This window comes from Phalaenopsis equestris, unplaced genomic scaffold, assembly GCF_001263595.1.
Source record: "Phalaenopsis equestris unplaced genomic scaffold, ASM126359v1 Scaffold000572, whole genome shotgun sequence".
Lineage (NCBI taxonomy): Eukaryota > Viridiplantae > Streptophyta > Magnoliopsida > Asparagales > Orchidaceae > Phalaenopsis > Phalaenopsis equestris.
The window spans coordinates 564722-586484 of NW_018165012.1; the positions used below are offsets into that span (position 1 = coordinate 564722).

The 21763-nt window shown below is 33.7% G+C and overlaps 2 protein-coding genes across 2 annotated transcripts; one reads left to right on the forward strand and one right to left on the reverse strand.

The window, feature by feature from the left end:
• The first annotated feature begins 1534 nt into the window (after window positions 1-1534).
• LOC110029441 lies at window positions 1535-2689 on the forward strand. The gene is made up of 2 exons (XM_020731745.1): window positions 1535-1931; window positions 2283-2689. The coding sequence occupies exons 1-2, from the start codon at window positions 1600-1602 to the stop codon at window positions 2371-2373; spliced, it is 423 nt and encodes a 140-aa protein (XP_020587404.1). The 5' UTR covers window positions 1535-1599; the 3' UTR covers window positions 2374-2689.
• Window positions 2690-5877: 3188 nt separating this feature from the next.
• On the reverse strand, window positions 5878-19383 carry LOC110029454 (U-box domain-containing protein 35-like). The gene is given in 12 exon segments (XM_020731759.1): window positions 5878-6049; window positions 6282-6684; window positions 6686-7014; window positions 8035-8400; window positions 13212-13253; window positions 13578-13658; window positions 13993-14455; window positions 14944-14983; window positions 15088-15269; window positions 15750-15871; window positions 17106-17227; window positions 18995-19383. Coding segments are annotated over 12 exon segments (2418 nt in total). The 5' UTR covers window positions 19197-19383; the 3' UTR covers window positions 5878-5983.
• Window positions 19384-21763: the final 2380 nt, after the last annotated feature.

The following is a 21763-nucleotide window of genomic DNA, read 5'->3' on the forward strand; positions in this document are numbered from 1 at the left end:
CATTGTAGGCGCTTCAAAAGATACAACTAAGCATACACTATTGGGGAGAAACTCGCCCTAAAGGAGTAGCAATCATAGAATGACAACATAAGTGCTGAGTTTAGAGAGACAAGGATCGAGTACTGTCTGCCAAGTGATGGGTACCAACCGCCAAGAGAAGTATTGAGTCCTAAGTAACGAACATCAAGTATTGATTGTCGCCTGACGAGTTCTAAGTATCTACATGGTTTGCTACTTGCCACAGTCTACGTCCAAAATTGCATTTAGGCTTCACATCTTCAACTACATATTTTATTGATGTATTGCTTATTTTGTAGCTTTTAGTGTATCGCTAACAACCCTAAATTTTCCTATAAATAAGGGATCCAAAGAAGAGCCCCTTTCATAGCTTTCGAGATCTCTATGTGGGAACTATTCCCTTTCCCAATAAACTCATCCTTAGGGACTTCTCTATTTTTTTTACAAAATAACTTTCTTAAATCTCATTCTTTTTTTCTCTCTGGGTTATACTTTTGATAATTTCTTCCCTGTTCTAGGGTGTCTCCAAATATTATATTTCTTATAAGTAAAATATTTAGTGGATTTCGCATTTGATTTATTCAATTTTTTCTTACATCAGTCTATGTGTTGTATTTTCAAGATTTTGAGATACTTTGCAAATTCTACCTCTAAGTCATTGTATGCAATTTGAACTAGATAAGAGCTAAAACTCAGTAATTATTTCTATATGTAAACTACTACAATGTGATTTAAAAATGTGTACATTTTAAAGATATATGCTCTATCTACAAGCTACTAATCCACTGAATTAGTTAATTTAGGAATTCCTTACATGAACTTGATAAAAAAAAAAAGTAATTTTAGCATTCATTTTAGTAAAAATAAAAAAAAAATTTAAGAAAGAGTTTTGTGAAGAAATTCACTTTTTTAGACTAAAAAATCAATTGGTCATAAATTTAAATAATTTGAATTATGTATCATAATAATTTTCTTAAGGGAAATCTATATACATATCACACAATTCTTATGTATTTACATATATATCTAATGTCCAAAGTTTGATATTTTAGATTTAAAATATATTTGTGTCATAAATCTACACATTAAAATGCATATTTCACTTTTAAAAAAAAATCCCAAAAATAATAAAGCATTAAAAAGATGGTGATAACAATATTTTTTATGTGATGTCATGGATTTTAATATTATACATGTAAATATAAATATTTAAATGTTAGTTATATAATACATAAAAATTGTATGATATATATATGTAAATAATTTTTTAAATTTTATTTAATTAATAACTCTTGCTATGAATGACAAATGCACTCATCTCATGCTAATTTATCATTTTTTTAAGCTTATCGAAGGGCTGCCTGGCATTATCCTTCTAAATTTCAAAAATAAAATAATAATTATTATTAAAAAGCAAAAAATAATTAGAACAATTTTGAAAAATAAAAAATAAAAAAATTAATATAATTCCTAAGAAACCAGCCATAAAAGCATCTCAGAGAGGCCATAATACCCCCCAACCTCCTCCTCCTCCTCCTCCTCCTCCTCCTATATCCCAACTACTGACTCCCAACTCCGGCAATGTTGGCCCGGCGGTCCGCCCACAAACTCCCCAACCCGATCTCTGCCGGCCACCGCTCCCCCTTACGTAGTCCGGCGAGCCCACTGGAACGAAATCCCCTCTCCCCTAAAGGATGGAAGAAGAGAGATTCGGACGGCGTCGGGCTTAGTATAGTCCCAAAGCTCGAAACTTTCGCCGGAGAGCGGCGGCGGATGCTCTTTGTCGGCTCGGAGGTGGACTGCCATGGAAAACGGTCGGTGGCCGCCGGCGGAGAATTTCCGGCGGCTGATTTCCTTAGTTGCTGCTATCTGTGCAGGAAAAAATTGCAGGGGAAAGATATCTATATGTACAGGTAATTGTTCACTTTCTTTTTTGGCTGCAACTTTGATTTATGTTGAATGAAATATATCAAATCTGATACATATGAATTTACCAAATTATTCAAAATTTGATTTTTGGATTTAGGTTAAATTCACGAGTAAATCCAATTAATAGGGTGCTACCAATCACTGCAAAATTTGTTTTTTTTTTTTTTTTGGGTGCAAGTTTGGATTATTCATCACTAGTTTATCGTGTATTTCAATAAATTCTTTGATCTGCTAAAATGAAATTAGAATTTAAAAGTTTATAAAAAATAAAAATTTGAAAACCATGTCTCTACAGTATAAACTAGAATCTTATAAGCCTGAACTTTTGCATGCAGAGGGGAGAAGGCATTTTGCAGCATGGAGTGCAGATACGAACAGATTGTAACGGATGAGTTTCTAAATAAAAAGGGGATTTTGAAGTTTTGAGAAGGGCTGATTTCTCGGGCACTTTCTTCTCCGGCAACAGCGGTGGCGGCCGGCCGTGGTTCGCCGGAGTTACGGCGGCGTAGTTATGAGGATGAGACAGAAGTGATGTGACGGAACTATGAAAAGCAGGAATATTACCAAGCTATTTTAGGGAAATTTTTGGCCTTTTGGGTACTGTAATTAAAAATTCTTCTTTTGAAGCTTGATTAGTAGTCTGTAATGGGAATTGGACACTTCAACTACCAAGATCTGGCCTAAATTATATATATTTTTTAACAAATATATGTATTGTTTTTCGGGTTATAAGTTTATATAATTGCTACCAGATTTTCATATTCATGCAATTAATATATTTTTATATTAAAATATTAAAAACTAAATTTGTAAATAGTAAAAAGTCATTGGCTGCAAAACTCTTTCATGTTGATGAACCACAGCAAATCATGATTGCTTGGATTAAACAATAAATCTATTTAATACGCATTCAACTATCAACACAAATTATAAATTGAGGAATTTACATTCATATCATCCAATTCCTACATATTTACATATCTAGCATCATTCATAACACCCAAAAACTTATTTTAAAAAAATGAAACATATATATCTTTCTTGTATGGGTAATTAAGATGACAAATATGTTTGTAAAAATTAAATTTTGTGAGTGTTAGATATGTCAATATGTAAGAATTAAATTAAATGTATGTAAATCATTTTTACAAATTTATTTTTAGAAATTAGTTTGATTTAGTTTGCTTGATTAGATACATGAAAGCATGAAGATGTATTTGATAGCTTCAAGAATAACATATAGTTATCAAAGAGCATATATTTCCACGTGAAAAGATGCATGAGTCCACTTTTAATTCAATAAAAATGTCTTATGAGGGGGGTGAGAAATTAGGCTTGAAAATCTTTAGGGAATTTACACACTTACTATTTAATTTTTTATGTATTTAGCTGCAAAATTAAGTTTAAAAACGAGTAATATTACTTTTCATCAAAATATGAAATCTAATGCCCTGAAAACTTATGACCATCTGTCAATTTTATACTTTGAAGAAAGCAAAAAAGTATATTAAAAGGTCCACAAATACATAAAAAGTTATAATCATAGAAATTCATATAATTATATGAAATGAAATCTCTAAGTCTTTTTTTTTATTATTTTTTATCTTCTTACAATAAAAGTCCATTTATATAAGCTAATTTATGTCACTTCAAAATTTTAATGAGTAAAAACATTGAGAATACTCTAAATCTTCAATTAAAAATTACTAATCTCGAGATTAATTCAAAACCTTGAGTTAACTCCACATCAACATTCTCTCATCTATATGGCTCAAACATGCAAAAAATGCATGTCAAGTATTAATTGTTTCCTGAGTTATCATAAAAATATGCATACAATTACATAAAAATGATAAAGAAATAAATTTTCATGAATATATAAAAGTATTATAGTCATGCAATGTTTTTGGAGAAGCTCACTTATTTAAGCATGTCATTGACTTCCATTTTTATATCACTCTTGTGTTATATATATATATATATATATAATATATATATATATATATAGATACATACATATACACGTACATACATTCCACCAATTCTTATATATGTTTTTACATATCCAACATCTAGATTTTTATTTTTTTACATTTTTACCGTCCAAATTTTTTATCACATAAAAAATATCAATATTTTAACTTCTACAGAGTGAAATACATCTTTTCATACATAGGAAATATGATATATATGTAAAACTTGAAATTTTTATATTAAATAGGTAAATACATAGAATTGGGTCTTATATATGTAAATCTTCTTATAGATATAAAATTTGTTGTTTAGAATCTTCTTTATCGATAAAGTAAAGAATAAGGACATTATTTCAAGGAATAGGTGCTTGCCATAGTGGGCTTATGAAAAGCTATAATATCATTCATAGCTATAAGTTATAATTATGAACACCTATTAGACAAGGATGTCATGCCTTTAACCATCAATTACGTTAGTATCTTATTGCTTGATTTTTATATGAGTGCCAACTTGTATTTAATTTAAACTCTTAGTATGATTAATAAGAGCTAGCTGGCTTTGATTAATTATATGTTTAAGGGGTCATAAAATCATTAATATAATGCTAATATGGCATCCAAGCCTAGGTAGATGATAGGGACCCTTCTCATAATAATATTTTTTTTAGGTTGCTTGTGAATATGTATGTTGTATCAAGTTTATTTGGATATCCAAGCTAATGATGGAACCTTGATAGGCAGCCTAATCATATCCAAGTCAGCAAATATTAATTTATCTGACCTGCGAAGACAGGTACAGTTTAGATCTCTAAGAGCTATGCAGTGATTAATCTATTTTTAATTGGTTAGTGTTAGTGGGAGAAAAATCAAATATTTATTTATTTTCTTAAAAAGCTACTCGTGCATTATTGGTGTTATAATGTTGGCAATTAAGCAGGAATCTCGATGTATTTTTCATCCAAGCTCTGATTTCATAAAATGTATAAGCGAACTAAGCGTCTCAACAAGACAATCCCGGCGAGTCTATAATTGGTTCAATGCGGGTGCAATCAAGCCTAGCTGTTAGCACAATTTGAAGATTTGGATCATCAATTAAATAGCCGAATCAAAGGTCTCGACGAGAGGAATCCAACAAGTTCAGGTCGCTAAATTCCAAGGTTATTAAGGCACCCAAATTCTTAAGAACTAACATATTATCAAGGAGGATCAATATGGACCGTTTGACCAGGCGATATGGGAGATCTGCACCAAAAGAACAAAATACCACTCCCTAAAAAGCTGTAAATAGACTATTTTCTCTTTACTTATGGTGAGAAGAAGTGAAAGAGAAGTGAAATTTCAAAGTCTATTCTGGAGAGAGAACCCGATGAGTAACCATTGGCCTCCTTCGCCGCCAACCACTACCGTACACTAGCCTCTGTAGCCATCAACCGCCGTTGATCACTGTCCGCCATCACCACCTACCACCGCCAACCATCAGCCATTGACAACCACCCGCTGCAATTGAAAAAACACAAAAGAATTGAATTTATAACAACTGAACACTTACAAAACAAGCAAATCTTATTTTCAACCCATCCAAATATGATTCACTCTCAAAATCTGAAATTCAATAATTAACAAACAATCACTGTGAAATAAAATGGCATAGGTGAATGATCTGAGTAGAGACATAACAATCTGAGACAAACTGTTACAATAGCAGGCAGACAATTCAGTCTCCATAAAGCATAAGGAGAAAGATTAACCAAAAAAAAAAAAAAAAAAAAAACTGAAAATTTACGTTCATACCACTTATTTCCTATACATTTACATATCTAACACCTATAACTTCAGTTTTTACATATATGTCTCTTTATCTATACATGAAAATGGATTCACTATTTAAAAGTTAGAATGGTGGTAATTTAGATGTGATGAGAAAATTTTAGTATAAATATAAAAAAATAGAGTTTCGGTGTTAGATGTGTAAATACAAAAGAATATGGTGGTATGTTGGTAAATGCCCCAAAAATAACATATCTGTGCACTAAAAGCATGGCCTCCCCAAATGTTTCAATGACTCAAATGCCCCTTGCTCTCTCAGCTTTATCAAACTCTTCTATTCCTGAAACAGAATTCCTCATCTCCTGCAAAGAAATTTAAGAACAGTTTCTCTTAATGCAAGCAGATATAGAAAAGGAAGATTTGCAAACATACCCCCCAATTCCTATGTATTTATACATCTACCACAAACTTCAATTTTTCACTATATGCCAAATTACAGAAGGTAAGTGTTAGATAGGTAAATAGATAAGAAAGTGGGGGATATATATGCAAATGTCCCTATATAAAAAGCCTGAAAAAATTGGAAGTATTTACTCTTATGTTCCTGGAGCTCCAACGTGAAGCATGCCATGCAGGATCAAGAGTTCCCTCCGCAAAAGCACTCAACTCATTCAGTTGTGGAAGCACGACCGTAGCTAGATCCGGGCGATCCTTCCGGCGAAGCTCGGTGCAGCGGAGGGCTATTCCGGCAAGCTTCGTAGCATGTTCCTTCGGCCAATTCAGCACCTTGGGATCCAACATCTGCTCAAACCTTCCCATCTCCATGGCATTTTCAACAGAATGAGTGAGCCCCATGGGCAGCCTCGCGGTGACGAGCTGAAGAAGGATGACACCCAGAGCATAAATGTCGGACTTGGTGCTCACCAAGCCAGTTTTTTGGTACTCCGGATCAATGTAACAGAATGTTCCGGCGGCAGCGGTCATATTCGGGGTGGGCCCCTGCCATGGAGGGAGGGATGAGGCGAGCCAAGCCAACATCGGCGATTTTGCTGACGAAATTGTTGTCGAGAAGAATGTTTCCGGGCTTTAGATCTCGGTGGACCAGTGGTTCGGGCTTGGTCTGGTGGAGGAAGAGGAGGCCGGTGGCTATCTCGGCTGCGATTTTGAAGCGGAGCTGCCATGATAATGGAGGGGTGCCGGAATTGCAGAAAATTCGGTCCTCGAGGCTGCCGTTTGACATAAATTCGTACACCAGGCAGCCATATTCGGGGCAGGCGCCGAGGAGGAGGACCATATTTGGATGTCTGATGCAGCTTAATACCTCCACCTTAAGAATTTTGTGGGAAAAATTAGCAGGAAAATGGCAGTAAATTTGTGTTGTTCGCAATCAACCTTTTTTATCATTCGATTAAAATTTTTAGAAATAAGAAGAGCTGGGATCCTTCTTATTGGAGCGCAAATATGAGTATTGTTATAAACTAATTAAGTAAATGAGAAGAGAAGATCATATGCTTAAGATATCAAATTACTATCTAAATTAAATAATTGCAAAAACAAACCTTGATCAATGGGAAGAAGAAGATTTTGGTATTAATCTTTTAATTGCTATATAAAAGAATTTGTTGCAAGAAAAGAAGTAGAGCTGAAGTACCAGATGTCTCAAGATCAAGCGGCAGACATTTACTAAGGCACCGAAGCAAGAAACGTTTGTTAAGTTCCCCAATATTCTTGGAGTTACAAATCAAGTTTAAGCGAGAGTGTTAGAAATATACTTGTTTTATTTTAGAAATAATTTTTTTTTGAATAATTAAACTTGTTGAAAAGTTGATAAGGTGAAAAGTCAATGTAAGATGAGACATGTGATGCATGCGTGTGTGGTAGGTGTGGTGGGTGAAGAATGAAAGATCAAGATTAGTTTGATTGCTGAATAATGTGTGGTATTGATTACTCTAAATTGTATAAATACTAAATAGTTTTATGGGTTATGAATCAAGTCTCAAGGAAAAGTTGTATGAGCTTCTAAATTGAGTTTGTGTGAATTTAAGAATTATACTTTGTGATTTTGAGTTTATAAAAATTTTAGTTTTTCCCCAACAGGCATCTTATCAGAAAAGATATTTTTACCAAAAATAGCCTTTATCAAATTTTTATTTTAGCTCACCGTATAAATATAACTATAAAATTAATTTTCTACGAATAATTATTTCATATTTTGTTTTATACTTGAAATCATGCTTATTTAGATCACTATAAAAATGTTAAATTTTAAAATGACATGTAACAAACATTTAATTATATATATAGCCCACATATTTAATTATATTTTTTACATTAAGATTCAACATACCTCCTTTTGGAATTGCTTAATTCCTTGAGCTACATCAGATCTCAGAATCTTAATTGCAACTAGTGTATGATCAAGGGTGGATTTAAAGACGGGTCCATAGCCTCCTTCACCTATCTTTAGCAAGTCTGAGAAGTTATCCGTTGCTTTCAGAATCTCTTCAGGGCTGTACCTCCTGTAACGAATATCTGAAGGAATTGTCTCCAGCTCTCTCCTCTTCTCTGCAATCTCTTGAAGCCACGTGTGATTCCCGTTCTTAGAATTATTTCCTTCATTGTCTAGTTTAGAAGCGTTTGGTGATTCAGGCAAGGGAAGTATAGATCTCTGCTTAGTAAGGGTAGCCTTTGGAGCAACTGCCACCTCTTCATTCTGTTGAAATATAAATTTGGTTTTAGTCGTTTAAATAAAACTCATTCTAGAATATGTGATAGGTATGAAATTATTGTGTAGTATGTGTGATAGGTGTGGAATTATTTGTAACAATTGGATTGTAATTGTGGTGGCACAATCCTAGCCTTTAATTTAGGTGTCACTAGTATAAATAGGGGTGGAGTTTTTTAGTTTATATCAAGCCAAGTAAAGGTGATAAATAAGAGTGAAGCTTCTTCCATAAGTCTTTTTTTTTAGCATTTGTCATATCCTAAAAGCTTCTCCATTCCAACAAAGTAGTATCAAAGCCTAAAAGTTCCATTACAGAACAATGGCATACGGTGACATAGTTTCGTTCCAAGTCCCGATGCTTAAGGAAAGCATCTACGACAATTGGAGTATCAAGATGAAGGCACTCCTTGGAGCGCATGACGTTTGGGAGGTTGTGGAGAAACGCTACGATGAGCCAAGTGATGAGTCAGCTCTATCCACAACACAAAAGGATAGCTTAAGAGACTTGCGAAAGAGAGACAAGAAGGTTCTCTTCCTCATCTATCAAGCTTTAGATGAGGATGGTTTTGAGAAGATCTCAAGTGCTAATTCGGCCAAACTAGCATGGAAGGAGCTCGAGGTTTCGTATAAGAGAGAAGAGAAGGTTAAAAAGTTACGACTTCAAACTTTAAAAAGTTAATTTGATGTTTCACATATGAAATAAGACGAGTTGGTCTTCGATTACTTTTCTAGAGTCATTATCATTTTCAATCAACTAAAAAGAAATGGTGAGAAGTTAGAAAATGTGGCTATCATGGAAAAGATTCTTCGATCGTTAGATTAAGAAGTTTTCTAGACCTCAACCAAAAGTGAGGTCAACAGACTTACAAGTCATGACGATAGAGCAACTTCTGGGTTCATTGCAAGCTCATGAAGAAAAGAAGAAGATGAATGAAGAGATTGTCGAACAACTTCTCAAGACAAATCTCCAACCAACTCAGAATGAAAGCTTCAACAATATTAGAAGCCAACATGGATCTTTGTTTCTTTGAATTGACATGCATGATATACTCACCCTAACGTTAGCACCGACAATAACTATGAGAAAGGAGAAAGATCTACAAGACGACGTGGTCAAGGGCGCTTAAACTCTAGGTATGATAAATCTCAAATTAAGTGTTATAATTGTAACAAGTTCGGACATTATGCGAAAGAATGTAGAGCACCTAAGTACAAAGTTAATGAAAGAGTCAACTACATAGGAGAAAAAAAAGAAGAAGATGGCACTCTACTTCTAGCATATAAGGACAATGAAAGAGGTGAAGATAGTACATGACATCTGGACATCGGTGCAAGCAACCATATGTGTGGGAGACAAAGTATGTTCGTAGAGCTTGACGAATCAGTAAGCGGCAATGTGTCTTTCCGAGATGAGTCCAAGATAGAGGTAAAAGGCAAAGGTAACATTCTCATCCGCAGAAAAATGAAAAGCATCAATTTATTTCTAATGTTTATTTTGCGTCGAATATGAAAAGCAACATCTTGAGTTTAGGGCAACTCTTTGAGAAAGGATATGATATTCACTTGAAAGAAAATACTCTCTTCTTAAAAGACAATATAGGTAACTTGATTGCTAAGGTGTCAATGCCTAAAAATAGAATGTCCTCACTCAACGTTCAAAATGATATTGTCAAATGTCTGAAGACTTGTTATAAAGATGTTTCTTGGCTCTGGCATCTTCGATTTGAGCATCTTAACTTCGGAGGACTCGATTTGCTTTCAAAGAAAGAGATGGTTAGAGGATTACCTTGCATCAACCACCCTGATCAATTATGTGAAAGATGTTTACTCGGAAAACACTTTAGGAAAAGCTTTCCAAGGGAGTCAAGTTCAAGAGCCCAAAAGCCTCTTAAGCTCATACATACAGATGTCTGTGGTACAATAAAGTCAAACTCACTTGGTAAGAGCAACTATTTTCTTCTCTTCATAGATGATTTTTCATGAAAAACATGGGTGTATTTCTGTGTATTTCTTAAAACAAAAATCAGGGTGTATTTCTTAAAACAAAAATCAGAGGTTTTTGGAATATTCAAGAAGTTTAAAGCAGATGTAGAGAAAGAGAGGCTATGCGATCTGATCGAGGAGCGATCTGATCGAGGAAGACAATTCAGTTCAAAAGAATTTCGAGAATTCTGTGAAGTCAACGGAATACGTCGACTTTTAACTATTCCAAGATCCCCCAACAAAATGGAGTAGCAGAAAGGAAGAATAGAAGCATCCTCAACATGACAAGGAACATGTTAAAAAGCAAGAGATTGCCGAAGGAGTTTTGGGATTGCCGAAGGAGTTGAGATTATTGAAGGAGTTTTGGGTAGAATCGATTCCATGTGTTGTTTATTTGGCTAACCAATCACCAACAAGAAGTGTGTTGGGAAAGACACCACAAGAAGCATGGAGTGAAAGGAAGCCCGACATCTCTCATCTACGAGTTTTTGGATGCTTAACTCATGTACAAATACCCGATGAGAAAAGAAAAAGAAGTAAGTTGGATGACAAGAGCGACAAGTTCATTTTCATTGGTTACGACAACAACTCGAAATGCTACAAGTTATACAATCCAAATACAGGGAAGACAACCATCAGCAGAGATGTCATATTTGATGGAGGAAAATGGGACTGGGGACTACATGCTGAGGACTACAACTTTTTCTCATACTTTCAAGAAGAAGACGTAGAGCAATCATGGATCGAGCAAGCAAGAGAAGAGTCTACTACTTCACAAACAACATTGACTATAAGTAGTCAAAGCAACTCATTGTCATCAACTTCAAGAGAAAATTCAAGTGAAAGAGTATCACGCTTCAAAAGATTAGAAGATCTTTATGAGGTAACTATGAATTAAAATAATCTTACTCTTTTTTGTCTCTTTGCCGACTGTGAACCCATGGACTTCCAAGAAGTCATACAAAGCAAGAAGTGAAAAGATGGAATGGATTGGAATGGATGGGCAATTGAGAAGAACGACACATGGGAGCTAGCTTCACTTCCTAAAGGGCATGAGACAATTGATGTGAAGTGGGTGAACAAAGCGAAGAAGAATTCCAAAGGAGAAGTTGAAAGAAACAAGGCAAGATTGGTGGCAAAAGGCTACAATCAAAGAGCAGACATCGATTATGATGAGGTATTTGCCCCTTTGCTCGATTAAAAACTATTAGACTAATCATCTCTTTGGCAGCTCAAAATAAGTGGAGAATAAGTCAAATGGATGTAAAATCTGTCTTCTGGAATGGAATATTTGAAGAAAAAGTCTACATTAAGCAACCATCAGGATATGAAGTCAAAGGGCAAGAAGACAAGGTTCTAACGCAAAAAAAGGCTCTATACGGGCTAAAGCAAGCACCAAGAGCATGGAATAGCCGAATAGACAAGTATCTGCAAGAGAAAGGCTTCATAAAGTGTCCTTATGAGCATGCTCTTTACATCAAGAATGAGGATGAAAATATCTTGATTATTTGTTTATATGTTGATGACTTGATCTTCATCGGAAGCAATCCAAACATGTTTGAAAAGTTCAAAGAAGCGATGACAAAGGAGTTCGAAATGACAGATATTGGACTCATGACATTCTACCTTGGCATTGAAGTCAAGCAAACGGAAGATGGGATCTTCATCTCTCAAGAAGGTTATGCAAGGGAGATATTTAAGAAATTCAAGATCGAGAATAGCCAACCAATAAAAATCTCTGTAGAATGTGGAGTCAAGTTATCACAGTTTGATGAGGGAAAAAGAATTGATCCAACGTTTTTCAAGAGTTTGGTTGGAAGTTTACGCTACTTGACATGCATAAGACCTAATATTCTTTATGTTGTTGGATTTTTCAGTCGTTATATAGAGACTTTGACTATCACACACCTGAAGACCGTTAAAAGAATTATGTGCTATATCAAATGTACAATTGATTTTGGCTTATTTTACTCATCATCCAACAATTTCAAGCTTGTAAGATGTATCGACAGTGATTGGGCTGGAGACATAGATGATAGAAAAACACTACAGGGTTCATGTTCTTCATAGGAGACACTGTTTTCACTTGGATGTCAAAGAAACAACCAATTGTCACTCTTTTTACTTGCGAAGCAGAGTACGTGGCTGCAACCTCATATGTTTGTCATGCAATTTGGCTTTGAAACCTATTAAAGGAGTTAAGATTACCACAAGAAGAGACGATTAAGATTTGTATTGATAACAAGTCTGCAATCGCGCTAGTAAAGAATCCCATTTTCCAGGATAGAAGCAAGCACATTGATATGTGTTATCACTACATCAGAGAATGCATCGAAAGAAAGGAGATACAAGTGCAGTACGTGAAGTCTCAAGACCAAATTGCAGATATTTTTACCAAGCCACTCAAGAGTAAACACTTTATTAAAATGAGAAATTTGCTTGAAGTCACAAAATCAAGTTTAAGAGGGTGTGTTGAAATATAAACTTAATTTTAGTTGTTTAAATAAAGTTTAATTTCTAGAAGCTTATTCTAGAATATGTGGTAGGTATAAAATTATTGTGTAGTAGGTGTGGTAGGTGTGGAATTATTGTGTGGTAGGTGTGAAATCATTTGTAAGCATTGGATTGTAATTGTGGTGGCACAATATTTGTCATTAATTTAGGAGGTGCCACTAGTATAAATAAGGGTGGAGTTTTTGAGTTTGTATCAAGCCAAGTAAATGTGATAAATAAGAGTAAAGCTTCTTCCATAAGTTTCTTTTTTTAGCCTTTGTCATATACTAAAAGCTTCTTCATTCCAACACATTCATGGATACCTTGGATTTCATAGTCCCAAAAGAAGTATTCCAAGGGCATGCCTGCAAAAATAGTTTGTTTTTAAGTTGGTCAAAGAAAACTGCAGAAGGTTTGCTGCAGAATATTTTGAAGTTTTGACTATATAAATGAATGAATATATATAAATTTTGCATTTGTTATATAAGTCATGTAATCATGCCAATGATGGTTCTCATATATCCACAAATTGTTCTTAGAGAAAGTAAAGCTTAAATTATGTAAGTAAAAACAAAGAAATGATGTAATTTGCCGAAAGATGTAGATTTTGATGAGATTAAAGCTATTATTGAGTATTCACATATGCATCTTTATATTTGTTTCTGAAAAAGTTTATTTTGGAGCAGTACCTCTGGAATAGAATCATCATACGAAATTGCCATGTCCTTTAACTCTAGCTTCAGTCTACTTATCTTAGATTCCAAATCATCCTGCAAATAATATTAACTAGTAGTCAACTTTTTTTCCTGTCAAAATGAATTTTCTCAATTTCCTTCCAATTTTACTTCATTTTCTCAGCATCAAATTGAAATTAGAGTGTATTTGAGTTGTGTTATTTTGTAATAACGAAGCAAAATATTCTATTTGTCCTAATTTGCGGTGGAAATTCATCTGGGTTCGTATCATATTTCACTTCATTCTCATAAGCTAAATTGACATTAAAAACAATATTTCATTAATTGATTCTTGTAAACTACAGCACAAATTTTCTATGATAAAAGTAAATAAATACTGTTTAGAAAGAAAAGTTAACATCAAGCTTACTGTCGAATGGCGTGACCAAGATCCAACTTCCCTCTTTGGTATCGGATTCATGTGACCGAGCCCATTTGATCCACCAGTACTTTGCCAATTACCTCCACTCAATCCGTTTGAAAACTGATTGCCACCGCCATAACCAATGGTATTAGAGAAGGTTCCATGATCATGAGAATTCAGTACAAATCCTTGTTCATGTTCTCCACTACTGTATTCATGGAGAAATGGAGATGGTTGCAATTGTCGTCCACCAAAATCAAGAATCTCTCGCGAAAATAAATGTTCAGTTTGGTCAAAACTCGCCCTGCTCGGACTTGGACATGAGGTTGTGCTATAACCAGGTACATCAAAGTGAGCTCCAAGCTGGCTTCCCATGGCCTTCCTTTCGCCAGTTCTGTTATCAAAAACCCTCTCGTATATCGCATTTCTTGTGCCATGGGTAGCTCCACCTCTGGTTAACAAGGTGGAACTGTTAGGGGAAATATCAACGTTAGAAAGCTAAGAATTTTTTTGGACGATTTACATCCATATCACTGAATTCCTATGTATTTACATAACGATTTGAGTGCTGTAAATGTAAAACAAAAAAATTTAGGTGTTAGATATGTAAATATAGAGGAATTGATGGTATGTGTATAAATGCCCCTGAAAATTGTATATCAAAACCCCAATTTCAAAAAGATCATGGAATCAAATGGGTCTGATACTTTTCTATCACGTTCAACCAAATTTTGTATGGAGTGGAGAAGTGGCAAAAGGTAAATGAAGCGCCCTCTCCTTCTCACCCCATTCTCCATCCCACAAATATTGCAGGAAGTTATTAGTTCTCTCTGATCAGGGCCAGGAATTGCTAGCTTTGCTTTCATGATAAAATTCTTTTTTTTTTCCATTTTTTTATGGAGGGAAGAAAGTCTTTTGATGTCCATCATAGTAGATTTATTTCTATAAAAGTCTTACCTTTCAGAAGGCCCGTAGTACTGTCCCACTTCAGGTGTACCTGTTCATTTCAGCGATATTAGAAAACCAAGAGAAAATGAAACTATAAGAATAAGAAACATGTAAAGCTCACTAAAAATCTGCACGATGATTAAGTTAACTAACTTTTAACAGATTGAAAGGGATTTCCAGAAGCATCCAACTCTTGAAGCTTGTTAACAAACTGTTTTTTTGGACGAGTAGCAGGACGAACCGATGATATCTTCCCTTTCGATATAATATAAACAGAACAAAATTCTGGAGCAGCCTTTGACACAGCTGTTGGGACATCCAGATTCTTAAAAGTCCTGATAGATTGATGGGAAGGAAAAGCAGCACTCAATTTAATATATTAACTTTGAATGAAAAAATGAGAAAAAAGTGTAAAAAATTGTCACCTGACTCTTACCAGAGGGTCATTCAAGTCCCAGAGTCTATTAACGTGCCAATTTTATCCACAAACTCTTTTTATATGGATTGGCATAGTCCACAGACTCCTCTAGCCGGTCATTTTAGTCCCATAATATAAAATGTCAATTTAGTCCACATACACTTTTAAGTTTTAATATTAGTTGAAAGAGTCTACACAAAGGACAATTGCAGCCCCAATTTAAAGAGCCTGAGGACGAGTTTGGCACTTTTATAAACTCCTGGACTAACATGACCCCATGTAAACAACCAAAGCACTATTTTGACACTTATGAAAAAATATTCAACAAAACTCATAATAGAGCAATCAATAAAGAAGTGATTTAGAAAATAAGATTTAAGCTTGATAAATTCATTACCTCGTAAATGCATTTCTATTTGATGAGCCCACAACTAGCTTATCGACAGCATGGTATGTGACAAAATCGACAATTGCCTTTGCAACAACAGATTCATTCAATATCACTTCCTTGCACTGCAACTGTATTTTAGACAAACAAATATTTTTCATTATGGCACATAAAAATGGGACAATTGACCATTCACTTATCATAAGGGGTTTTCATTAAAATCCAAAAAAGTATAACAGGCATGAGGTGTTTGCCATCCACTACAAGCTTAAACTTAAGAATGTGTGATTACATGAAAAGGCACCCAAAACATTACTATTTACAAATCAAGAACCCACTTTCATCCATTTTTCAAATTCTCACTCAAATATCAAAGGTCATGATAAAACCCCAACCTATGTTTGTCATTTTTATCAAATTCACACTGGTTTGATCGCAGCACGCGTAAATAAATCCGTTTCATAGTTCAAAAAATTACCTTGGTGTTTAACTTATAAATAGCAATGTTTCTTGTGCTCTGTATGTTATTATCCCGAAATAAGAAATTGAAAGCAACTGCTTCATAAAATAAATAAAAAAAGGTGCATTTACATTACCACCTAATTCCAATGAATTTACATTTCTAACACTTCAATTTTACATTTTACATTTATACCAGCCAAATCCTTCATTTCTCTTTAAAAAAAAAATACCATCATTTTAACTTTTAAAAGATGAAATACACCTATCATGAAGTTAAGGTTTATGTATGTGAAATTGAAGTTTAGGTGTTAGATGTGTAAATACATAACAGTTGAGTGGTATGCATGTAAATCTTCCTAAAAATAACTAATAGAATTAATTTCACTGGACAATGTATAGCATGCCTATGACCCAAATAAATTTGGCTAACATGTAAAAATAGAAGGATTAATGGGTCTAAACTTTGAATCACATAGCTGAAAGATATGTTGTTGTATAAATGCTTGGTATGGACCCTTACCCATAGGCTAAAGTTTTCTGGCTTGAAAAAGATTTAATCATTTAGTAAATGCATTCATTCTATTTTTGTCCCCCTTTAATTCACACTTTCTAACAAGTGATATAAAATAAAACACAAGATTTAGCGAATATGAGGTAGTTAATGAGGTTTATAGCTCCCATAAGCATTGATAAGTTCTTTTTAAGCATGATATTTAATAATGTAAGAAAAAATTTATGTTTCAGAAGCAATGATTAATATGAAGAGCTATTATATAAGAGTGAGATTGTTAGATTTTATGAGAATATTGAACTTAATCTCATATAAGTAGTCAATGACAATGTCATTTTAGAAATATCAAGTCTCTGCCCTCAACCATAACTTTAAGCTTTTGAAAAATTTACCCCTCTTCTGCTGCAGAAGCATTGAAAAGGAAGAAGTAGTTCTTTAGTCTGAAGGTCAATTTGCTCAATGTAAGCAGAGGAAACATCATCCTCCACATCAGTAATTGGAATCTGGAGTCCAGCTGCAAAATCAAAAGGGAAAAGCTATGCATAATCAAAATAGCAACATATTCAAGCATCAGAAGCAGAAATGGTGATCTCTAATATGGATTTTATCCAGTTCCTTTTTTTTTTTTTTTTTTTGAATTCTAGTAATGTTAAGAATGGATCTTGTTTTCAAAGAGAAACCTTAACATTAAACAATTAAGTATATTGAATGACTAAAACAAATATAAAATGATAAAATCTAGATTAGAATATCATGACCCAATTTTTTTTCCTCCCGGAAATCAATCAAGATTGAGGGTTTTGGTTGATAAGATTACAAATTCTCGGTGAAGAGAGTTCGGATAAAAAATGGTTCATTTTATTCCATGAATAAAGCATTAGGCCAAATAATCAATTTAAAATATTTATTTTTAATGAGAATAATTAAATACTAAAGTACCAAAAAATATAGAAAAAAATATGAAAAAATAAGATTAGTTGTACAATGCTTAGGCAACTAAGCCTCCATCGCCAAGTCACCAAATGCTTAGGTGACTCACTTTTTTATATTTTTACTTTTTTATTTCAATTTTAATCCCCCAATTGAACTTTTTTATTTATTTATTTTAATTTATTTTAAATTTTGTATTTATTTTTCATCTTTTATTTAAATATTCACTGTATTTTAATTTTCATATCAATTTAGATAATAACAATGGAAATTTTTTTAGCTATTTATGCATGTAAGGGCTAGTTTAAATATATATATATATATTTTTACCTTCATTTTTAGTTAGATTTTAAATTTGAAAACTTAATTTTTTTATGTGGTATATATATATTTGAAATGCTAATATTCATTTATCATTATAAGTTTTAAATTTTTTTTTTTTCCTAATTTTGATGTAGTCAATTTTTTCAATTACCATGATAATCATATAACAAATCAACACAATCATTGTTTGTAAGGATTAAGATAATTGATAAATGATTATAGAAGACTTAAAATATAATTTGGACTAGGACTGTCAAAAAGGCTCATTTTTCTCAGACAGCCGCGTTCGGCTCTTTAAAAAGTTCGAGCATCATTTGGCTTTAAATACTACTCATCAATTATATACATATATATATATATATATATATTTATTTATTTATTTATTTTTATATTGATGAGTAATATATTTTCAAAAGTTAATTGGCTAGAAGACTACAAAGATTTACAATCAATTAAAAGTATTAATTAAGAAAATAGAATAAAAATTATTAAATTAGATTCAAATGATGTTTTAATATAAACAATAATTTTAAATCTTGCCCCAACCCTTAAAATATTATTGCTACGTGATCAGGGTTGTCAAAACGACTCTTTGTTCGTGAACAACTAGTGTTCGGCTCGCTAAGCAGATGAGTCAAATGAGTTGAACACGAACACACTTTTTGAGCTCGAAGTATAAACGAGCCGAACACGAGCTGAGCTTGACCTCGCGCTTTGGGCTCCCTCATATTCCGCCTAATTAGGACAATATTCGTTCAAAAAAATACATATTAATCAAAAGCCCATGGACAGCCCATTTAACTGTTTTGTTTATTCAATTTATAAGAACAGAGCTATTTATAAAATATTTTAATATTTCTTATAAAAAAAGTGTTACTGGAGTGCATGCCCCCACCAGAGTTCTAGATAACAGTGGAGTTCATAATTAAATTTAAACAATAACAATGTTAGTTTACAAATCATATATGGAAATTGGAGATGTAAGTCAGAAACACAAGTAATATATGGATATATGAACGCAACGTACATGGAGTGGGAATAGAAGTGATCTTCCGTCGAACATGTAGAAGGATGAATATCTCGTTCTTAGATAAGATATGATCGGCCGCCCATTTGAGAGCGTGCTGGCTGTTCTTATCGCCGTCGATCGCCACCACCACCAGCTGAGGTGCTGCGCCGGCTTCATCCTGACCACCGGCTTGACGGAGCTGCGACATTTTCCTCTGCATAATGGGGGAGATTGCAGACTCAGAAACCTAAATCTTTTGTGTGGGGCGCAGATCCACCTCCTTTTCATTCTCAACGTCGGCCGTTGAGAGAGTTTGGACCATAATCCAGTCTTCATTCCCCGAAATTAGGGTTCTGTTTGTTTTTTCAGCTTATCAGCTCTGCTCATCCCGTTCTATATCCCCTCAGATACAGATATAGACTGGTTTTGTTCTATTTCAAACCTAAAATAGTGATAAATATTTGGAGATTTTTTTTTTTTGGTCAAATTAAGATAATTTATTTATTAAACCCTAAAAACTAATTTTAGCATGTTTTTTTATAATTAAATTTTATTATGAAAAAATGGGCATTTAAATACATGCCACACAATTTTTTTCTATTTTTATATATAATACCTAAAAATTGGATCCTTATCATCTCATTAAAAATAGGTAATACGTTTATGTGTGTCATGATCAAATCATTAAGAATTATGTAAAAGTGAAAAATATAATGAGGCTTTTATCATTAATTTTAATATTTGAGTGAGAACTTGAAAAGTGGAAGAAAATGAGTGCCTATATGTAAATAGCCATTTTTCGAGAGCTCTTTGTATAATTATCCCTTGAGAATATCATCATCACTATCTTTTCGAAAATAAAAAATATATATTTATTCTCTATAGATTTATGAAATCAACATATTTCAAACTTTTGAGTATTAGATGTGTAGATAAATACAAATTGTGTGGTATTTGCGCAAATTTCCTTTAAATAATAAGTGTGTCATGTTGGTTGGAATACAATGTATAATCAAGATTAACACCTAATACCAGATAAGGGACAAATGTTGGAGTGGAGCGGAGCTCACGAGCGGAAGCATATGTTCAATCGGGGGAGTCTTCGTTAAGTGGGTTGGGGGTGCGGGGGCAATGCCCCCGAGGTACGGTACATGAGTAATTTTGTAATTACACATTTTTACGTCAGTGCTTTATATATATATGATGTATTGTAACACTAAGGGGATCTTGTATTCTTTCATCTTGATTTGCATCGATTCTTGCATTTACTTTGCCCTAATTCCTCAACAAATAGGAATTAGAAGTCCATGCATCCCCTCTTTTATTTTTATATCTATACATCATGGAGCGTATACATTTACATATAGCTAAAATATTTGGAGGTACAGCCCGATCACTCGTTCATTTGATGATTTGCTCTGCATAGTAAGAACCGATCAATTAGGTTCACTTGTTTAGTTGTGGTCGAATTGACCAGACGATTTGATCGACCTATTCAAGGCATGTAGAATTAGACGATGCAGATGGTAGAACTCGGTTCACCGCTTAACTCGGGCTCGGACTAAGAAAATCTCTCTACACAAAGAAACAACAATAATTCCAACCAAATTAACAAATTATTTTAATAACCGAAATATTGAAAGCATTGGACCAGCCCCATCACATTAGAGTTTAATAATCGGTTAGGCTGATGGAGCCGTTCAATTAATATGGGCTGTTGAGAATGTTAATGGAGAGAAGTCGGCAGACCAGAACTGCTTTAAATCCGGCTTGTATTGAATAGGAGCGGAACCAGATAAGGATTCATCGTTCGTCTGAATTTCTATATAGTTTTTGAGAAAATATTATGTTCAGTTTTGTCGTTGGTGGCGTCGATCATATCATGTCCCAAAATATGTAATATAGTGTGATCTGCATGTATGGACGACGGACAAAATATTTTCTCATTATTTTCACTTTCCAAGCCTAATAATTCTGAATTAGGGTAGAGCAACGAAGGATAAAATAATAATTTTGGATTGATAAAGCTAATATTTCAAGTGGGGGAAAAGAAGACATTGCTCTCTTATATATATGTAAAATTCTAAATTTGAGGGAGGGCAACTGTTGTGTAATTAAAGCGGAATAAAACACAGGAATCGACACAAACTAGAAGAAGAACACAGAGATTTAACGAGGTTCGATAAAGAATTGTCTACGTCCTCGGGAGCGAGCGGCGATTTCACTATTTTAGAGAGAGTTACAATACATCTCATAGGGTTACACATATATATAGACATATACAAACCCTCAAATAAAATTACAATCACGCCCTCGCTCCTCCCAACCTCCTTTATTCTAAGAGACACTCCTTTTCACCAGGAGACACACTTCTTCACCAAGAAACTCCAACTCCCTAGATATGAGTCATACCTAACAGCAACCCTTCCTAAGTAGGGTTTTAAATGAGCCGAACACGAGCAACCTTAGGCTCAGCTCGTGTTCTACTTGTTAAAAAATATTACTATTCGTGTTTGACTCGTTTATATTTCGAACAAAAAAAAGTTTTCGTGTTCGGCTAGCAAACGAGTCGAACACGACCTCTTCGCGATCAAAGTGTTATTTTGACAACCCTAATCACGCAATCGTATGTTGTTAAGGGCTTGGGCGAGATTTAAATGTTATTATTTATATTAAAATATCATTTTAAATATAATTTAATATATTTTATTATATTTTTAATTGATTATAAATTTTTGTAGGCTCTTAGTTAAATATTTTTTTTAAATACTACTTATCTATATATAT

Coding starts and splice junctions, on each gene's coding strand:
- LOC110029441 (XM_020731745.1), top strand. CDS start 1,600: ATGTTGGCCCGGCGGTCCGCCCACAAACTCCCCAACCCGATCTCTGCC. Junction 1,932..2,282: donor AAAGATATCTATATGTACAG/GTAATTGTTCAC, acceptor TTTTGCATGCAG/AGGGGAGAAGGCATTTTGCA.